This window comes from Pelobates fuscus, chromosome 8, assembly GCF_036172605.1.
Source record: "Pelobates fuscus isolate aPelFus1 chromosome 8, aPelFus1.pri, whole genome shotgun sequence".
In the NCBI taxonomy this organism is placed as follows: domain Eukaryota; kingdom Metazoa; phylum Chordata; class Amphibia; order Anura; family Pelobatidae; genus Pelobates; species Pelobates fuscus.
This window is the reverse complement of record NC_086324.1, coordinates 72,373,077-72,395,514: the sequence shown is the minus strand read 5'-3', so window position 1 is coordinate 72,395,514 and position 22,438 is coordinate 72,373,077. Positions and strand designations below refer to the sequence as shown.

The 22,438-nt window shown below is 41.3% G+C and overlaps 1 protein-coding gene across 1 annotated transcript; it reads left to right on the top strand.

Moving 5' to 3' along the window:
* Positions 1 to 1,030: 1,030 nt before the first annotated feature.
* NDUFA10 (NADH:ubiquinone oxidoreductase subunit A10) lies at positions 1,031 to 21,951 on the top strand. Its single transcript, XM_063430038.1, has 10 exons — positions 1,031 to 1,152; positions 3,638 to 3,806; positions 8,480 to 8,692; positions 9,622 to 9,708; positions 15,698 to 15,819; positions 16,295 to 16,374; positions 17,805 to 17,859; positions 17,957 to 18,042; positions 20,761 to 20,869; positions 21,696 to 21,951. Exons 1-10 carry the CDS (start codon positions 1,087 to 1,089, stop codon positions 21,762 to 21,764), a joined length of 1,056 nt encoding a protein of 351 aa, XP_063286108.1. The 5' UTR covers positions 1,031 to 1,086; the 3' UTR covers positions 21,765 to 21,951.
* The last annotated feature ends 487 nt before the right edge of the window (positions 21,952 to 22,438 follow it).

Here is a 22,438-nt window from a genome sequence, read left to right as displayed (position 1 = left end):
GCAAGAATACAGGATGTAGTATTCCCCTCCTCCATTGTGCTGGACAAGCCATGCGGTCAAGCAGGAAGTTAATTCTTATTTGTATTGATTGGTCAAGAGAATGTGCGGGTGGAGCTTAATATGGGAGGAGTTATGTGCCTATATAAGGAGCCTGCACTATTGTCCGGGGCTCAGAACTTGTGGTATTTTGGTGACGTTAGTCCCTCTGAGTCCCGATCGGTGATCCAATAAAGAATCTCTTCCTTCCTGAAGAAACCTGTGTCCATCTCTCTGTGCTTCGCTTCCGTCAGTTTCTCCGGTATCACTACCAATATACCGTAAGTATGTTTTGATTCATTTAGGACACATAGAAAGGGAAGTGTCTTTTCTGGTTCAGTAGCTTTTATTATTATTCATTTAAGCGTTATTGTTAGTCTTTGGGTGCGCTCTAAATAAGAGAACACTACATTAATTTTGTTTATCCATATTTATGCTTTCTTTTACTAAATCACAAAGACTCTATCTGTGTGTTCCTTGGAGTACGCATGTGTCTGAGAAACTGTATCGGGTTATTCACTAAAGCGAGAACTCTAAGTTAATTTCAAATTTAAGGACAAAGTAGCCAAACTGAAAGCATAGCTGAATTAGAGAATGTTTTACATTTAGGCTATTTTGACCCTAAATTTAAAAATCACCTAGTGTTTGTGTATGCATTCTTGTGCCTGTCTGAGAGAGAATGAGGGTCAGTAGTGACAGGAGCCCAATATGTTGCCACACTATGACATGTGTTCAGTAAACATAATGGTCCAGGCAGCACATACTCTACTAAGTTAAACTACACTTCCCGTGATGCTCAGCCTAGGTGGAAGGGAGGGGGAGGGCAATTAGCCTTTATTAAATGTAAATATAGAATAACCAAAGACTACATTCTCTTCGGATACTACTTTTAATCAGCACCATCACCACTTCTCCTCCCGCAGTGCAGGAGCTCAAACTTATCTCGCCTGGAATCAGGCAGCAGGAAGGCAGCCCTGTGACGTCAGACCGAGCGCCCGCGGCAGAGAGAAGGACCCCGGCGCAGGTTGTCCCCTCCGGAAGGACAGAGCGATGTTTGTCAGGGCTGCGGTCCGAGCTTGGAGGCTGACCGGGAACCCGGCGGCGGCTGTGACCGGGGTGAGGGATGGCGGACACTGTGTGCATTGATTTATTGTCTCCCAGTCTTATCGCAACCAGGACATGACTCCAGCCCTGTATGACAGCCCTGGCTCTCCAGGGATGATGGATACTGGGACTCAGTGTGGGTGGCTGAGGGTTACCGGGACTCAGTGTGGGTGGCTGAGGGTTACCGGGTCTCAGTGTAGCTGGCTGAGGGCTACCAGGACTCGGTGTGGCTGGTTGAGGGTTACCGGGACTCGGTGTGGCTGGCTGAGGGTTACCGGGACTCGGTGTGGCTGGCTGAGGGTTACCGGGACTCGGTGTGGCTGGCTGAGGGTTACCGGGACTCGGTGTGGCTGGCTGAGGGTTACCGGGACTCAGTGTGGCTGGCTGAAGGTTACCGGGACTCGGTGTGGCTGGCTGAGGGTTACCGGGACTCGGTGTGGCTGGCTGAGGGTTACCGGGACTCGGTGTGGCTGGCTGAGGGTTACCGGGACTCGGTGTGGCTGGCTGAGGGTTACCGGGACTCGGTGTGGCTGGCTGAGGGTTACCGGGACTCGGTGTGGCTGGCTGAGGGTTACCGGGACTCGGTGTGGCTGGCTGAGGGTTACCGGGACTCGGTGTGGCTGGCTGAGGGTTACCGGGATGTAGTATACAAACATGGCGGATATGGTAACTCTATAGCTCTCTGACATGCTGCTGCCTGTGTCTCAGTGACATGAGGTGTCCATGCATGCCTGAGTGTAATCTAATAATTGAATATTTTGTTTATTGATGAAGTTCTGGCCTGGTTTGTCGTCTTGACAGGTTTCACATTTGTATTGACTCCAAACTAACAGATGACCTTTTGCAGGTCTTGGATCAGCAATGTGAAAAGGACACGATAGTCACCCAGACCAGTTCAGCGCAATGAAGTGATCAGGGTGCAGTGACCCTGTCGGTTTAACCCTGTAATGTAAAACATTGCAGGTTTTTCTTTTTTTTCAGAAACTGCAGTGTTTTCATTGCAAACCTAAAAAAAACGATAGTGTTAGGAATAGAAAACTGTGTTCCTAACACTATAGGACCACTTTGCCCCCTCCCCCAGCTATGAGAGCGTTAAAAAAAAACAAAAAAAAAACCATAAACACACGATTCCAGCGCCAATGTCCCTAAGCACTGGGTCAGGCTGCACAGATGTCAGCCAATAGGGGGGAACCTAATGCGCATGCGCGGCAAGTACCGCACATGTATTTGGCCTTTCACAAAGGAAAGCATTGACTCAATGCTTTCCTATGAGAATTTTCAACACGCTGGATGTCTTCATGCAAAGTCAAAGCGTGAGGACATACAGGTCATTTTAGGGAGTCAAACACTTTGACAGTGCAGGAAGCGCCGTAGACTGCCACTAGAGGCAGTATTAACACTGCAATGTTTTACATTGCTGGGTTAAGGGAACAGGGACACTGCACCGAGACCACTTCAAAGAAATTAAAGGGACACTCCAGGCACCCAGACCACTTCAGCTCATTGGAGTGGTCTGGGTGCCAACTCCCACTACCCTTAACCCTGCAAGTGTAATTATTGCAGTTTTTTTAAAACTGCAATATTTACCTTGCAGGGTTAAGTCCTCCCCTAGTGGCTGTCTATTAGACAGCCACTAGAGGACACTTCCTGCTTCATAGCACAGGTTTTCTGTGCTAGAGCGTCGCTGGACGTCCTCACGCTGTGTGAGGACCTCCAGCGTCGCTCTATTCCCCATAGGGAAGCATTGAAATTCATTTTCAATGCTTTCCTATGGGGTGCGCTAATGCGCATGCGCGGCATTGCCGCGCATGCGCATTAGGTCTCCTCGGCCGGCGGGCGAGATCAGTCTCGCCCACCGGCCGACGTAACCAGAAGGAGGAGCGGCGGGGGAGGAGGAAGCAGCGACGTGGGACCTGTCGCTGCCCCTGGTAAGTGACTGAAGGGGTTTTCACCCCTTCAGCAACTGGGGATTGGGGGGTGGGAGGGAGAGGGACCCTCCAGTGCCAGGAAAACGGATTGTTTTCCTGGCACTGGAGTTTCCCTTTAAGTGGTCTGTGTGTGGAAAGTGTCCCTTTAAATCCACTCACGAAGAGGAGATTGTTCACAGGCCTTCGGGCAGATGTCACCGGAAGTGGAGTGGGTGACTACATGGAGTGAGTCACAGCTCTGGGGAAAAAGAAGAAAAAAAAAAAAAGTTAATAAAACCTGAATGAAACAGAACAGTGATTGCCATTGTCATATGTACTAGCAAAACAATGCTTTCCTATGTTGGAGCATTGGACTGGTTTATCATCTGTAATGATGAGCCCAGTGAGAGGAAGAGTTTGAAACTGAAGGTAGTAATTCTATTTACCGTAGCTATTTTTTGGGGTCTTTTTTCAAACCTCAAATCTAAGTTCAAACTAGTCAAATTCTCAGTTTAGTAATTAACCTTGTTAATGTATGTAGCAGAATTTTTCATTTTTTTTTAATGTCCTGTTGATTCTTCTTTGCACAGGCACAGCTTCATGTAAGCTCCAGGAATGGATTGAAATATGGCTTCTGGAGGTATGTACTTGGTGAGAGGAGCACAAAGAAGTTTGGGGAACACAGCAAGATAATCACTGTCGATGGAAATTTGGCATCCGGCAAGGGGAAGCTGGCACAGCAACTGGCAGAAAAATTAGGTGAGGTTAAAAAAAAAACAAAGTGTGTGTGTGTATGTATATATGTGTATATATTATGAAATTGTAATTACTCCCCAGCTATGCTTCCAGTTAGGCTACTTTTCCATAAAAAATTGAAATTACTTGAATTCCAATGGTGCACATAGGAGGGAGTGCTCTGTGTGTAAAAAGCCTGTGTAACACGACAACACTGGGCTGCGCCCGAAGGGAGACCAGCAGGTACAGTACAATCTAGAAGACGATGACATCTAACATGACCTACTAGCAGGCAGATACGTAAGGGAAGAGTACCCTGGGAAGGGGAGACGAAACAAAAACAGGGAATAGAAAAAAAAAAAAAAAAAAACTATGGAGGACTGACCACACAACACTTGAGTAACGTTTCACAACTACCGGATGCGCATCGGACACATTAGACAGGCCTCAGACGTGGCGCTTCCCCGAAGAGTCGACAACGACCCATATTATGACGCGAACCCGGGACCCGGCATAGGGATCATATATCACACATAGGAACAACACTACGACCGCAAATTCCCTACGTAGGTCCTCATAGAGGGTCTTAGCCCACCAACCGACGACACACCCTACCCTAGCTGGACGACTCGTAGCCAGAGAGTCACGGGCATACACAAGAGTCAGCGAGACCAGTTAGGATGCTTACCCAGAGAGGAGCCCAGAAGAGGCAAGAGACCCGAAAGGGAACCCACTACCAAGGGTGCCTGAGAACCTGCAACAGGTAGTCACACAATAGGCCTTGTGGTATAAACACATACCTGAGACCTGCGTGTCCTTATGCTTGCACAATTTATTAAGGCATACGTGCTTCTGCAAACATGAAAATCGTCTTACACACCAGCAGCACACTGTCAGGTCATGTTGGAGGGGCATCGAAATTGTTACTGTGCATCAATGCAAGACATATGCATGCTGTATGATGAACACTCAGTTTGCCTTGAGACCTGCGTGTCTCCCTTACCATGGTTGCACATGAGATCTGCGTATCTCGATTGATTAATTACTAATTGTTATTTTGTTATTTTGTTCATTTGTTCACCTGAAACCTGCGCGTTTCTTAGCATTTCACCCTTTCTTGCTAACGATTTTGAGAATCTTTCAATAAAAAGATATTTACAAAAAAAAAAAAAGCCTGTGTAACCCTTCCCACAATTACAGGCTCCTCCTCTGTCAGGGAAACAAGGCAGAGAAAGAGTGTACGTTTGTTGCGGTGTAATTCGGTTGTGGTGTGCTGAAACAGACGTTTGACTTAGGCCTTGTAAAAATGAGGGCAAAAAGGTTTAACAATGCAATACTTTAATACGTAAAACATTACATATACAGATCCCTAAAGGGATACTGTAGTCACCCAAACAGTTTTATCTTAATGAAGCAGTTTTTGTGAATAGATCATGTCTCTGGGGGGCGGAGCCTAACCGCGAAACAGGAGAGACGCCATTTCTGGTAGCTCCTGACCGGGCACTGAAATCCAGCATAATCCCTCTGCTTACCAGACTCATTTGGCTCCTGCGGGAACAGACTAGGGGCCATCTGCAGCATCCGTTGATGCCTTTCCTATCCTCCCCAAAGCAGGGGAAGCCGGAACGCAGGTCTGGGGTCTACTACTCACAGGCGCCCGCGTACCTCGAGGGGCTCCTCTGCAACCGGAGCCTGTACAGTGCTGCTGACACGCCTGACTGCCGCATCCCAGCGCGCGCACACACACACCTACCACCGGCAATGGGACGCAGATCCCAGAAGCCACAACCTGGCAACAACACGGAGCAGCGGGACATCGGCACTTTTATGAGGCAAGTACCGACCAAAATGGTGACCACAGACGGCCCTGAAGGCCCAAACCTCCCAACAACCCCAAATATGCCAAGCCTGACCCCCAACCCGACACTAGCAACACAAGGGGAAGCACAGACTAACTCCACAAAAATCCCTGGGGCGACAGCCCCTGCCACAAAGCAGGACCTCCATAACATGCAGAATACACTGCTAGAAATACAGAGGCTCCTTACTGCAGACATGGCTACCCTAAAATCAAGCATAAGACAGATCAGTGAGAGGACGACCGCTGCTGAAGGGGACATGGGGAAAAATACGGAAATGCAAAGCGCAATGCACCAATTCCAAAATGCACAGCACAACATGGCGCTACAAATAACCGCGCAGGAAGACATACACCGCCGCAACAACGTTAAAATTAGAGGGGTACCCCCCACGATAACAATGGAGGAATTACCCCACTACATGAGGAGACTCATTGCCACTCTATTACCTGCGGCCCTTGCCAAAAAGTTCACCATGGCTGGACTGTACCGCCTACCTACCATCACCAAGACCTCGACCCCAATCACGGGCGATGTAATTATTCGGTGCTTGTCACCCCAAGACAAAAGCTACATCGTGGCAGCAGTGAAGGGCAAGACTCCATTGTTGTTTGAGGACTCGCATCTAACATTCTACCAGGACCTTACCAAGGCCACGCTACAATGGCGTAAATCATTGGCAGCCCTCACTAGCCACCTACGCTCAGCAGGAGCAAGGTAACAAGGTAAGTCAGCAATTGCTGCCGCCCCCCCAGGAACACCGGGCTTGTAATGAGCCTGGCGGTCCTAGGAGGTATTATCGGCAATATCGGTATCTATATTGGCCGATACCGATATTGCCGAAAATACCGAATATCGGGCGATTATATCGGTAAAACTTATAATCGGTCGATCCCTAGTTTTCACCCCTTCAGCAACCGGGGATGGAGGTGGGAGGGAGAGGGGACCTGCAGTGCCAGGAAAACTGATTGTTTTCCTGGCACTGGGGTGTCCCTTTAAGTTTATAAAGCTGTTTATTGAGTATGGTACAAGTGAGTTAATACATGCGTGAAAAGAACATCAAGCAAACTGGACACGCAGATCCTAACATCTATATCAATACTATCAAAGTATTTAGTGCTATTTAGCTAAACATATTTCTATAATGTGGGCCAGATATTGGCTAAGAATACATTGTAACTGAATCTTGGTCGAGACCATACCATGACTGCCCATTTGTGTCAGTAGGCATGTTTGTTACTTGCAGTCACTATCATAATTGTTAGCAACCTCTTAATCTGGCTCTGGGAGTAAGATGTTGCGGTTACTTGAATTGACCCTCCACTTTGTTTGGATCTTGCTATATTCATAATATACAACTGGTATAGGAGAGGAAATACAGAAAATGTATGTATGTGTGTATATATATATATATATATATATATATATATATATATATATATATATATATATATATATATATATATATATATATATATATATATATATATATATATATATATATAAAAAAAAAATGTTTTTCTTTTCTCTTGCTACTACTGACCTGCTTGGGAAAGGGGGGAAGGGGGGACCTTTTTGTAGGTGGAGGTTACTTGTCAGTCATTAGAGACACTCCACTGCCCAAATACAAAATACATGGTTTAGTAGATATAACCCAAATGAACAGTTGCATGCATTTAATTTTGCAATTTTTCGCTGGTTATATCGAAAAACAGCTTGCAAAATCTGCCTTTCTCTTGTCTGCAGCCTTTGCAAGTCCTCCCCTTCTATCCCCACCCAGACTTTCTGTGGCTGTACAATCACAGACTTCCCAATACATCTCAATGTAACATGTTTGCAAAACCGGTGCCCTGAGCAATTGCTGCCTCGTGTGTTTAGCTCCACTGAGCTAAACAGACCAGAAAGTAACCAGACCAGTTGTCTGCTTGACAACCAGGGGGTGTAACCAGGTTCAGTTACAAAAGTTCCAATTTCTATTAAAGGGACAATATAGTCACCCAGACCACTTCAGCTCAATGAAGTGGTCTGGGTGCCAGGTCAGAGAAACTGCTATGTTTACATTGCAGGGTTAATCCAACCTCTAGTGGCTGTCTTCCTGACAGCCGCTAGAGGCGCTTCTGTGACGCTGAATGCGAAATTCACATCCAGCGTGCAGAACGTCCATAGGAAAGCATTGAGAAATGCTTTCCTATGGAGTGTTAGAATGCGCGCGCGACTCTTGCCGCGCATGCGCATTCTGCTCCACTTGGGAGCCGACGTCGGCAGGGGAGGAGAGGTCACCAGCGCCGAGGGAGCACTAGGGCATCCTCAGGGTCCCCCTTCAGCGCCACTGGAGGGGACCATGAGGGTTGGGGTCCCCCAAGTATGACCTAGTGTCAGGAAAACAGGTTTGTTTTCCTGACACTATAGTGATCCTTTAAATTCTATGCAATTTTTGCAAAATGGGAAAAAAAGATGACACACTCTTTACACATATAGCATTTCAGCAAGCTAAAAGTGCTTTTAGGGATCTGAAGAGTCTCTTTAACAATGTGATTGCTGACTCCCAAACAGAAAAGAAACCAGGTTCAAAGGAAGGAAAATAAATAAATAAAACATTGGTGGTGTGGGTATAATCCAAAAGCTTGAAAAAAACATTTTGATTTATGTCAATCCAAACAAAAAGCTAAAAGGTGCAAACAGGGAGGGCATACCAAATACAAAATGCTTTACGTGTATTGTGCCTCTCAAGCCTTTCCTCTTCCTCTGTCCCACTCATTATAAAGTTGATTAAGACATTTTAAACATGTGCCAAGATTCTGCTTAGTCTTACATGTTCTTTCATTTCTCTTTTTCTAGGCATGCGGTATTTTCCAGAAGCTAATATATATTACATGGATGATTCTACTGATGGAAATTTTCTACCTGCCAAATTTAATGGCCATTGCAGTCTGAAGGAGTTCTATGATAACCCTAAAAACCCTGATGGGAACTCCTACCGCCTGCAGCTGTGGATGTACTGCATGCGTTTCATGCAGTATTCAGATGCCCTGGAACATCTCCTGAGCACAGGTATTACATTCTCACTTGGACATCCTGCCTATAATAACTGCTTTTACCACACTGGTCACCAATATAGGCTTCAATATAAATACTTTGGATCAGCGTTAAAAAGAACACGAATAACTTTTCAAATCATTTTATCTGCAGGAGTCTCAATAAAGCTTATGGGAATTTTAACAAACTGTAATAATTTTTTATGCCAAATTAATTAAATCAAGGCTGTTTGGAGTATCACCATACATATGGGTACCATTTGGTGACATGGGCCCCAGGTGCCAAATGTATACCTTGTTATAGAAAATGTAATCCATTAACTCCATCCATCAGAGGTATTCAACTCACCATAAAACAGTCTCTGAACCCTCACTGATTTTAGATAATGTCAGAATTAAATGTTGTCAGATAGACCTCTCAGGGATCAGTTCCTGCAGGCCTTGTATCAAGTGACATTTGTTGACTGCCCAAACCAAGCATGCAATGTTCTCCTTGCCTACAGCTTTGTGTTGATGTATTGTTCATTTCATTATGTTTTTAATTTTTTTTTTCTATTATGATTATCCTTTAGGTAGGATATCCATATTCCCCGTTATAATTTCAGTTTGTGGGAAGGAGGTTTAAAAAATGACTCCCAATGGTGTGATGGTTTATTCAACACCGACTAGAATGAGTACTTAGAGTGTTACTATCGCATTCCACGATCACTGTATTCTCTATTGATTGTGGGTTCCAGAGTTTTAGTTTCGGTGTCTCCAATTACTAATGACTATAAATTGTGCCCCTTTAAAAGCATTTGCTTTACTGTGCTGGGACTCCCTGGATTAAATACTCCAATTCTAGTGCATTCCATAAATCTTTGGCTCACTTCACTACTAAATGCATGTATTTAATGATTGGAGGGCAAGATGTTGTATCTAATTTGTTTGATTTTCATCTCACAGGTCAGGGAGCAATTCTGGAGAGGTCCCCATTCAGCGACTTTGTGTTTCTGGATGCCATGTTAAAGAATGAATACATCCGCAAGGAATGTAAGCAAGCATGAATAAATAACACCACTACATCTACTGTATGCATGCATTAAAACACTTGGCCATGTACATACATGCTAACCTATAAATGGATAGCAGTGTACTCCTTTCTGCCAGTACATTTATCCATCTGTGCGCGATATTAACCCCTTAATAACTGGTATCCTCCGCAGTCCTGAGTCCTTTTGTAAATCTGTTATCGCTAAATGCTATTGCAGTTCTCTTTAAAAGGGAGGGAGTCACACAATAGGCCCCCACTCTTGCTGCCCCTGGAATCTGATCGCTGTGCTAAGATGCCATAGAGCTTGAATGCCAACTGCAGTTACCAGATCATTGTTGGCATATACTGGACTATTGCCTGATATCTAAAGCATGAAACCTCTATAGCAATAGTTTTGGTAACCCCGCCCAGAGCACCTGATTGCTATGACAGGCTGTCTCACTAATCCGATACCTGATAGCCTGCTGCTGAGCTAACAGACCGACTCTGTCCTGATATGCCTGAACAGTTCATACTGCTCTATTGCTTTACTGCTTTACAGTGAAGCAGTCCAACAATGCTCTCTGATTGGCCCCCAGGCTGACTGATCACCCTTGGAGCCGATAGCGGTAATGACTTGCCTTTAAGTGGCTCTGTCACTAAAAATAAAGTTTATCTATTCTGCTTCTACATACATACCTGTGTCTAAATCTTTTTTTTTTTTTTGCCAGAAATTTGGAATGGGTATACATGTGGGGTATTTCACAATACGTGAAATTCAGCGTTAAAATTTAATAAATAAAATAAAAAATTTATGCCGTAATTTGGCAGAAATTGGTGATGAAACAACCTGCCAAAAAGACTCCAAATGCGCAGTATTAAGTAACTCAAATTGTCTTATTTTGCAAATGATATGCCAGGATAGGAGTAAAATGTAGTTGGGGATGGCTACAATTTTGTCCAAAAAGTGACATGGTCCCAGTAAAACTGTTAAAATTGGATATCTGAATTCATATGTCTCAAATTTGTCACTGTAATTGCCTTCACCGGTGTGTTTTATCCCATCACCTACTGCTAGTGTTGTTGTTGTGCCAAGCGGTACATCTCCTTGAGCAAGCTACAGGAATGGCATCACCTCTAAAATGGCAAATACCAATTGCTCACCCGACTCGAGAGGCCAGTTGTCTCGTATTCTGACCAGTCTGGACTAGTTGTTTGCAAATTTCTCGACCAAGCTCTAACTCAGCTCCAACACATCAGAGCAGCAGACCCCTACCGTTCTTGAAAATCTGGTACTCAGTGATACCTTCTAAGCGAACAGGTGGGCAAATCCACAAGAGGACGAGGATGCATGCTCCTACACAGCTATAGAGGCCACGGAAATCCTTGTCCGTTTTACAAGTGAGAGCAGAGTACTCAAATTGCTACATAGTGGACTTAGAGGGGCATGACTCAATGCTTACATGACGATTGACATTCTTCCTGTGCAGCAATTCCAAATGCAGCCTGTGAGTCTCACTCAACATTCCTGTTTGTCTGGACAGCTACCTATACCTGAGCCTATGGATGTTTGACTTCATGATTTTGTGCGGGCCGGTATTCTGCCTTTGGAGTGAATCAATTAATCATGGATCCTTTTCTGGGACCATATTTTAAACACCTCTCCATTTGATCCTACATGAACCACATTGCTTTAGTCACGTTACCCATATTTGTTTTTGGTCTAACATATATCACACATTTTTCTTATTCCCTTCAGATTAGATGCGGTGCACTTGACAGGAAAGCACACTGGCAACTAGATGGATTTAAAAGTAAAGCTCCTAATACTTTGGCTCTTTTGCAAGTGTGCTCTCACCAACCCTCTAGCACACACAGAGGCCAATTAAGCTTGACTTTTTTTTTTTGCCCTTAGTTCATTTAATTATTTTCTTTTTCGTATGTCTAATACAGAGAATACTGATAAGTCTGTTGAAAAAGGGAAATGTATGTCCAAATCTAAACATCTGATCTGTTCTTCCTGCAGCAAGTCTATGCCGGATGCCTATAAGCCTCTGCGTCATGGAAGCATCTGAGGAAGCTAAAAAGTAATAAGTCTATTCGTTCCGATCTTTTGCCTTTAATCCTAAATATTAAGGAATTGATGCTTAGGGTAATGGAAATATCCATCGAAGAGAGCTTTTTTTTTTAACTAAGCATTTTAAAACTATTTTTGCAGTTAAAGAAGAGATTAAGAAGGGATTGGAATATCTTCCTAAGGTGGATCTATTTGCACAGTTGTTGAACAGTAAATTGGTTCATCCCGAGGAACATTTTCCATATGGAGACAGCCACTAACCTGATACAGTAAGGAGATTGGCTGAGTTCACTAGACCTCAAGGACGCGTACCTAAACATTTGTATTGCAAAAAGAAGCAGAACATTCCTATAGTTCTCCATTCCAGGAACAGACTATCTTCCCTACATTTTCTGTTCAGAGCCCTTCTGTTTGCTCTCTGGTATCAGCAACTCTGGTTTTGCTAAGGTACTATTGGCCATCACAGCTGTTTTACGGAAAGAAGGTCTCCATATTGTTCCATACGTAGACATTTGGCTCCTTACAGCTTCTTCAAGAGAACAACTTCTACAGAATATATTATATTATTCATAGACTCAGTTTGTATGAAAATGTTTCCCAAAAGGAAGAATATCTTCAAGTCTTGTGGGGGTGTTCCCGATACGCAGTGGTTAGTTCCTACCAAAAGTGGTTCAAGTAAGGACAATCAGTGAACGGGTGTCAGTTACGTGGGGGGTGAAGACTAGCCCATCTGGTCTGATCATACAGAAGAGCTGAAAAACTTACTGCTGGCTATAATAGCTGCTTTGCAGTTTGCTGCGTAGCCACAGACTGGTCAGAGTGCCCATGATGACTCCTGACCAGCACTGAAATCGCCTTATTGGGGACATGAACAGAACCAGTTCATAGAGCAGTGGAAGAAGGTTGCCTAGTCTGATGAATCATGTTTTCTTTTTTTATCAGGTGGATGGTGGGCTGTGTTTGCATCATCTGCCTGTGGAAGAGATGGCAGCAGGATACACCATGGAAAGAAGGCAGGCAGATATAGTGTTATGCTTTGGGCAATGTCCTCTGGGATACCTTGGGTCCTGGCATTCATGCAGATGCTACTTTGACACATACCACCTACCTAGAGATTATTGCAGACCTTGTACACCCACTTATGGCAATGGTGATCCCTTATGGCAGTGGCCTCTTTCAGCAGAATAATGCACCCTGCCACACTACATAAATGTTTCAGGAATGGTCTGAGGAACATAACCAAGAGTTCAAGGTGTTACCTTGGCCTCCAAATTCCCCAGATCTCAATCCAATTGACCATCTGTGGGATGTGCTGAAACAACAAATCAGATCCGTGGAGGCCCCACTAGATAACAGATACTTTGTGCCAGATACCACGGGACACGTTCCGAGGTGGAGTGGGGGGGTTCATTTATTTATTTGCCTCAGAGTTGGTATTGTGTGAAAGGAATACTATAAGCACCAAAACAACTTTAGCTTAATGAAGCAGTTTTGGTGTATAAAGCATGCTCCTACAGTCTCACTGTTCAATTATCTGCCATTTAGGAGTTAAATCACTTTGTTTATACAACCCTAGTCACACGTTCTTGCATATGGCTTCCAGAGCCTTCCTAACACTTCCTGTAAAGAAATCTAATGTTTAAGCTTCCATTATTGCACATTCTCTTTAACCCTTTAAGACCGGAGGGCGTACTATTATGCCCTACTTTAAGCGGCTCTAAACGCCGCTGGGCGTAATAGTACGCCCTCCGTTTTTTTGTTACTTGCCCGGTTGCCGGCGATCCCACGCCGGCGATCGCGGTTGGGGGGACTCCCAGGGAGCCCACCGCGGCACGTCCTTCCTTCTAGGGGCCCCCCCGGCCATGTGAGAGTGAGGTCCTTGCGAGGACCTCACAATCACATGGCCGGGTTTGCTGGCTCAGGCATTGCCAGCAGGGGGACTAACTGTAATGCCAGTCTTCAGCTGGCTGAAGGGAAAAAAAAAAAGTTAAAACCGTGTAAAAATAAATATCTATATATATATATATATATATATATATATATATATATATATATATATATATATATATATATATATATATATATATATATATATATATATATATATATATATATATTGTAAATACATTAAAAATAAATAATTAAAAAATATATAGATGTTATTTCGTTCTAACTGTATTGTGATATTAATATATATATTTATATCAAAATACACGTAGAACGAAATAATATATATATATCTATATACATAAATATATACGTGTATGTGTATATATATATATATATATATATTTATGTAATATTTTTACATAATTAGGTATCTTAATTACAATTAGCGGGACCTGCCTGACAACCCATGCCGAAAGTATAGGGAATTTAATTTGCTAGCACTATATTTAACCCTATAACTTTCCAAGACACCATAAAACCTGTACATGGGGGGGTACGGTTTTACTCGGGCGACTTCGCTGAACACAAATATTAGTGTTTCAAAACAGTAAAATGTATTACAACGATGATCTCGCCAGTAAAAGTGACGTTTTTTGCATTTTTCACGCACAAACAGCACTTACACCGACGATATTATTGCTGTGATACTTTTTACTGTTTTGAAACACTAATATTTGTGTTCAGCGAAGTCTCCCGAGTACAACAGTACCCCTCATGTAAAGGTTTTATGGTGTTTTCAAAAGTTATTGCGTCAAGTAAAAGGCTTGTTTTTCCATTTTTTTCACATTAAAATTTGCAAGATTGCTTACGTTGCCTTTGTGACCCTATGGTAGCCCAAGAATGAAAATTACCCCTATAATGGCATACCATTTGCAATAGTAGACAACCCAAGGTATTGCAAATAGGGTATGTCCAGTCTTTTTTTTAGTAGCCACTTAGTCACAAACACTGGCCAAAATTGGCGTTTTTTGCATTTTTCATACACAAATACTAACGCTAACTTTGGCCAGTGTTTGTGACCAAATGGCTACTAAAAAAGACTGGACATACCCCATTTGCAATACCTTGGGTTGTCTACTATTGCAAATGGTATGCCATTATGGGTGTAAATTTAATTCCTGGGCTACTATACAGTCCCAAAGGCAACGTAACCAATCTGCAAAAATCAATTTAAAATGTAACGTGCTATATTTGACCCTGTAACTTCCCAAAACACCATAAAACCTGTACATAGGGGGTACTGTTTTACACGTGAGACTTTGCTGAATACAAATAAGTGTATTTTATTGCAGTAAAAGCAAACTGTATTATGACATTAACAGTTAAAATGTCATTTAGAACTAAAAAAATAAAATTTTTCTTATTTTCTCCCATTTTTTTTCATATTAAATTATGTTTCATATCTAAATATTTGATATTAAATGAAAGCCCTGTTTCCCCTGAATAAAATAATATATAACAAAGGGGGGTGCATTTAATATGAAAGAGGTGAATTACGGTTGGACAGACATATAGCACAATTTATGCCAGGTTTTGTTTACGTTTTGTTCACAACGTGTACATTTGGCTCAGTCCTTAAGGGGTTAAACTAGAATTTTGTATCTCCTGCTCTGTAAATAACTTTCTAGACCCTGCAGGAGTCACCTGTGTGTGATTAAAGTTCAATTTCTATTGTGTAGTTCTAGTAATCAGTTCACCACAATTCTCTCTTTAGCCATTAAACACTCTTGTATTTCGCATGCCACTGTTTGAAAAATATTTTTACATCCCAAAATATTCAGTTATTTCAATATATACTTAGTGTATGCAATAATTGTTCCTAAAGTAAAGAGTACTGTTGCAGATGGGAATTACGTTTCTAGTCTTAAAATGTCATATATATATATATATATATATATATATATATATATATATATATATATATATATATATATATATATATAATATATAAAAAACTTTTTTTTTTTTTTTACCCCTGCCAGGTGTGTCCAACTACAATGAAATTAAGGGTGTGAGCATTGATGAGTTCCTGCCCCCTCATGTGGCTATCTATGTGGATGTTCCAGCTGCCGATGTACACAAGAAAATCCAGGAGAGCGCAAATGTAATTGCACATGTCTAGGTTATTTACCCATTCTGTTTTCGTGTTCAATATCCGTTTATTAAGAGAGATCAGCAGAAAAACTATTTAACATCACAGTTAGGGCCTAATGTCAGGAATAAGGTAAATTAGCAATTCTTAAAGGAAACTACAATATTTGCCAGATAACAAATTGTGTTAGTACAGAGTTGTATTGTTGCCTTATGTGGAACATTTATGCATGTAGAAAAAAAAAATTCAAGTGTGTGTGTATTCATTTATTTTGATTTTTACATCTCTGGAATTTACTCCATTTGCCTATTGTGACCCTACTTTGCATACACAACCAGTGTTGGTCCCATACTATTTTTGTAGTTGACTCCCTATAGGTTTTTGCTCCATGTGCCAGCTGAACCTTTTCTGTTTTGCCCATTTGTGTATTGCTTTATGGAGCTCCAGTGTGTAGCACTTACTAGTGTCTCCCCTTTTCATGTTGCAGGCTTCTGAGAAGAAAGTTTCACTGTCATACCTTCAGAGTATTGAAGACGCCTACAAAACCTCTTTCCTACCACAGATCAGGTTAGATTTTAAGGATGCTGTACGCCAAGCATGTCAAACTCCTACGCTAACACTGGCCAAATAAACGAGGTTTAGGTTTATGTGGGCCGCAAATAAACAAAAACTTCAGTTTTCATAGAAACGTAGGTGGTTTTTTTTTTTTTTTTAAAGTATAGTGTAAAAAAAAAAAGTTGCCTAACTGACACTGGACGTCCTCACACTCGTAGGGCTTCAAAGTAAACAAAAGTGCGAATTTATTTTAAGGAGATTTGCATATAACTAATATTTCAGTCCAACTACCTTGACATGTTAAGAAAAGTTTGGTAATGTAACTGAAATGGTGAATGTATGCTGTTGCACAGCTGTAAAACAGCCAAATATAGAATGAGACAGCAGATAAGAACCATTCGGCCCATCTAGTCTGCCCAATTTTTTTTCCGAAATACTTTTACTTAGTCGCTGGCCTTATCTCAAGTCTAGGATAGTCTTATGCCTATCCCATGCATGCTTAAACTCCTTTACTGTGTTAACCTCTTCCACTTCAGCTGCAAGGCTATTCCATGCGTCTACTACCCTCTCAGTAAAGTAATACTTCCTGATATTAGTTTTAAACCTTTGCCCCTTATTTTTAAACCTTTGCTCCTCTTGTTGTGGTAGTCTTTCTTCTTTTAAATATAGTCTCCTCCTTTAATGTGTTGATTCCCTTTATGTATTTAAATGTTTCTATCCTATCCCCCCCGTCTCGTCTTTCCTCCAAGCTATACATGTTAGGATCCTTTAACCTTTCCTGGGTAGTTTTATCCTGCAATTCATGAACCAGCTTAGTAGCCCTTCTCTGAACTCTATCCAAAGTATCAATATCCTTCTGAAGTGAAGAACACACTCATAGGACTTAAAAATCAACAAGGTAGCGTAATTTGTTGACATCATCAAACTTGATGAGTGCAGCCAATCCAATGCTTTCCCATTGGAAAGCATTGTGAGGCTATTGTGCATGTGTGGCAAAACACTTCCCTCTTTTCCTCCCCCCAATGTAATACACTGACCCCTCCCTACCCCAATTTAATACACTGCCCCTCCTATCCCCAATTTAAAACACTGCCACCTCCCTTCCCAATTTATTACTCTGCCCTCCCCCCAATTTAACAAACTGCTCCGCCTCCCTCCACACTAATACGCTGCCTCACTCTCTCCCCCAATTTAATACACTGGCCCCCTCCCTCCCTCACATGAATACATTGCACTCCTCACTAATTTAATACACTACTCATAATGGCCCCCAAACCCCTCTCCCCCTATCTTAAGATGAGCCTGTCCTCCAGTTCTAGCTCTGCTCATATTCATTGTGGGCCCATTGCTGTCCGCCTTTCCTGTTTCTATTCTAAATATGCTACAAATTATGGCATGTTTTGCTGTTGTGGTTCCTGATCATTTCTTTTTGTTCTTTCTAGTGAGACCTCTGAAGTCTTGCAGTATTCAGGCAGTGAAATTCAGGATGTGGAGAAGGTAAGAGTTGCTGCGTAGAAGGAAGAATTGCTGGATTTGTACGTAAAAACATCGTAGCTTGTATTTCCTTATATTACCTTGTACCTATGTCTCCTAGGTTATTGAAGATATTGAATACCTAAAGTTTGACAAGGGACCATGGACAGAGCAGAATGATGTCACCTTACACCATCTACGTATGCTGTGAGTATTAATTATATCTTGGTTGAGTCAGGGTTTAGACTGGTTTGCTATTGCTGACTATATTGTTTGTCCCCCCCTCCAACCCCCCCTAAAATTACCCAACTCACAGTATGCAAATACATGAAGGTTTTTTTGTTTTGTTTTTCTTTTATTTTTATTTATTTTTTTAATTCTGTGATGACTAAATTGTGCAGATATATATATATATATATATATATATTATAGTTGGTGGTTGGCTGTGCTATTAAGATGGGCACATTTCAGAATATGTAAGCGAACCGTACCATACGGTTTTTATACAAGAACTATGAATGACTTTGTGGTTCTGTGACACCATGATTCATACACAATCATCCGAAAAGCTATACATATTTTCCCCATATCGGGTAGCGCTGCAAGTAACTAGGTTTGGAACCAAGACCTGCAGCTTAAGTGGTTTAATATGCATGTCCATATTTTCCACAAATCTGTTTGCAACAGATTGTATATAAACTGCATGTAAAAACACAGGCCACTCAGTGATCTCCCTCCTCAAAAAACAAAAACATATTGAGTGCTTATTTCCCCTAATAAGATGTTTAAAAAAAATAAACTTCAAATATCCTTTGAAACGCCATGTGCATATCCTATTAGTTCTTTACAGCTGGGTATATTATTACCCACCCATTCTCTGTGCAGTTTATATATACCAGCTGTTTAAGTGACAATAAAGGAAGAGAATAGAATCACACAATGCACTAACTGCATACATAATTAATGCACAATCAGAAATTGCAACTCCCAAACTATGCAGTAACAGTCACAAGCGGTGGATCTGTTGTATAAACAGTTCATGCAGCTGTGCCTTTCATCTTCTCATAAATACTGCTATATCTATCACAGGGGATGAAACAAAATCAGTTTAATTTAGTTTACATAGATTCTGATACACTAGAAAATATTACACATTTTATGTGGTTTATCTGTGTTGACAGCATAGATTTTCCAACTGTTCCCTGTCTTTTTAACTCTGGGAGGATTAATCTTAAGGGCTGCATCACATGTGTCATGCACGCAAGCACAGGAGTCTATGGGAGATCCTGCATATCTGACTCTTCTTGGATCACTTCATATAAACACCATGAGATGTCATAGACCACAACTGATGATGGAAAATGTCAGGATGTGGTGGCAGATGTTCCTACTAATGCCACATGTTGCCAAAAATTGTCTTGTCCATAAGACAAAGTAGTGCCTATTTTGACTGTATTGAAATATCAATAACCCTCCAGTGCAGTGTTTTGAATTTGTGGTGATAAACAATAAAAAAATTATATATATATATATATATAATATATTTACCACCACCATGCTTCACTGATGAGGTGGTATGCTTTGGATCATGAGCAGTTCATTTCCTTCTCTATGCTCTTCTCTTCCCATCACTCTAGTACAAGTTGATCTTGGTCTCATCTGTCCATAGGATGTTTTTCCAGAACTGTGAAGGCTTTTTTAGATGTTGTTTGGCAAACTCTAATCTGGCCTTCCTGTTTTTGACGCTCACCAATGGTTTACATCTTGTGATGAACCCTCTGTATTCACTCTGGTGAAGTCATCTCTTGATTGTTGACTTTGACACACCTACACCTACCTCCTGGAGAGTGTTCTTGATCTGGCCAACTGTTGTGAAGGGTGTTTTCTTCACCAGGGAAAAAATTCTTCAGTCATCCACCACAGTTGTTTTCCGTGGTCTTCCGGGTCTTTTGGTGTTGCTGAGCTCACCGGTGCGTTCTTTCTTTTTAAGGATGTTCCAAACAGTTGATTTGGCCACACCTAATGTTTTTGCTATCTCTCTGATGGGTTTGTTTTTTCAGCCTAATTATGGCTTGCTTCACTGATAGTGACAGCTCTTTGGATCTCATATTGAGAGTTGACAGCAACAGATTCCAAAAGCAAATAGCACACATGAAATGAACTCTGGACCTTTTATCTGCTCCTTGTAAATGGAATAATGAGGGAATAACACACACCTGGCCATGGAGCAGCTATGCGTTCCAGACTTCAGGCTGTAATTGACTGCAAAGGATTTGCAACCATGTATTAAAAAGTGAAAGTTTGATTTATGACTGTTAATCTGTCCCATTACTTTTGGTCCCTTGAAAAGTGGGAGGCACATATACAAACTGTTGTAAGTCCTACACCGTTCACCTGATTTGGATGTAAATACCCTCAAATTAAAGCTGAAAGTCTGAAGTTAAAGCACATCTTGTTCATTTCATTTCAAATCCATTGTGGTGATATATAGAGCCAAAAAGATTAGAATTGTGTCGATGTCCCAATATTTATGGACCTGACTGTATATGTATCTCTTTTATTTCCTTATGGAAAAACTCAGAAGTGACAACATTGCTAAAAGTAATGCTTTATTTTTTTGTAAGTATATTGCACTAATCTTTTATAGTTTGTGCAGAATTATTTAATCATCTGGCTGTATATAAAACCATTGTTATGTCAGCGATTCTATCTCAGTAAAGGGACTCATCAGCTATTTTTAATTTCACAAGTTTTTCTGCAAACATTTATGTGTACATACCCCTCTGCAGCTTCTCTCTGCAAGATCTCTCTTTATTGTCTTAAATGAATGAGATCTGCAACCGTACAGAACCTTATGGAAAATATCTTCTACTGTATATGGTGGACCAGGTTCTAATTTTACTTGTCGTTTTTTTTTTTTTGTAGGGTGGAGGACAAGGACCAAGTTTGTAGCATGCTTACTTTACCCTTGTACCTTCCAGAAGTCACAATTGGAGCTATGGATTATGATGCTGCATATTATCAGTACAAATCGGTAAGTGAGGCACATTGATTTGCAGAACGTCTGTTGTCATTAAAGGAACACTCAGAGTACCATAACCACTACATATCTCCCACTGATCACTCTCAGCTGCATTGCAGGACTTGACTTAGGAGAGCTAACAGAAGTTCCTTCTTAGGGACTTTGGGCTGTCATGCAATGATAGTGGAGGCTGGGCACAGTGCTCGGCAAACCCCAGGTAAGAAGTCATAAACGTTCAAAAAAAAGTTTGACTCCTTAGAATGGTAGGGTAGAATGACACTAATGGCACCAAGTTGTAGTGTTTATGGTGTTTAGAATGTTCCTTTACTAGAATATATAACTAACCAAAACTCTTAATTATATATACAAGAATTATATTTTGTAGAGCAAATTAAAATCCAAACCACAAAACTGAGGATAATATAATCAAGCTATGATTTATCTGCTCCCCCCCCCCTCTCATTCTTGTGATTTATATTTAAATTTGCAACAGTTTTGTTTTAATTTAGTGAATAACCTCATCTGAATTCAGCTATATTTTGAAATCACCCAATGAGAATATAGCTTTTACTTTAAAATCCCTTTCTCTAATTCCTCTTTAATACTTTCAATAACATGATTTTTTTTGCAGCAGTATCCTGTGGAACAAAAACTTTTCATACTTTATTTTACTTTTTTGTATATTCATGTCTGTGTGTTACGTGACCACTTAACCAAACTGTCTCCTCATATATCATACAGTAGCTAATTGTTTTTTTATTTTATGGCCCATAATTGACAGAATTTCAGGTTCCTATGGAATTTATACTATACCCCTCTGTTTTCTTTGTTTTTGCAGCTGCCTGGTAAGAAATATGCTGATGGATACAATGCAGATGTTGGGGATAAGTACATCTGGCTGAAGTAAAAGCGTTCTGATGGGCAAATCAGAAATCATTGTTCCCACCATGCAAACACACTTTCACTATGTGAATGGGCCAGGTTTCTGCTATGCTGAGCAGAAATCGCTGATGGCCCACTGGACTACAAACTGAACTTTATTACATTCTGTTTTTGTTTGCGCCCAAATTTAAATAAAAACCTATTTAAAGTAACTGATTTGCAATCAATGTGTTTGATTACAATTAACAATGGACTAGAGTTTGGAGAAGCAATAAGGTATTAGATCCGATCGTTTCACCAAATAGCAATGTGAATGTGAGTAATCTTTTGGACTTGAGGATTTTCCAGGTTACCAAACAAGTGTGTGTTGTTTTCTTTCTAATTTTTACTGCACACAGTGTCTACATTGTACCATGTGGTATATATTGAGTTTTGTTTTTTTCTGCACAAGTTATTTTCTGGGATTTAAGAGCTCATATAATATATTATACAGTTTAACATTAAAGGACCACTTTATTAATCAGGCCAACTGTAATGTGTTTTAAGCCTTACAGCAAAGTGAATCTGGTTTTCCATAGATGTTCAATGTTTTATTGTTAAAAACAAATACTCAATGTATAGTTCTCTGAAAAACCAGCTTGGCTGGTCAGTTGTAAAAACAGCAGTCACTTGCACCAGAACACTGTTTACATAATGTAC

Bases quoted from the DNA above. Each gene is read 5' to 3' on its own strand.
- NDUFA10 (XM_063430038.1), top strand. From the start codon at position 1,087: ATGTTTGTCAGGGCTGCGGTCCGAGCTTGGAGGCTGACCGGGAACCCG. The intron at 15,820-16,294 runs GTAATTGCACAT...TTCATGTTGCAG, and splicing joins AAATCCAGGAGAGCGCAAAT to GCTTCTGAGAAGAAAGTTTC. The intron at 16,375-17,804 runs GTTAGATTTTAA...TGTTCTTTCTAG, and splicing joins TCTTTCCTACCACAGATCAG to TGAGACCTCTGAAGTCTTGC.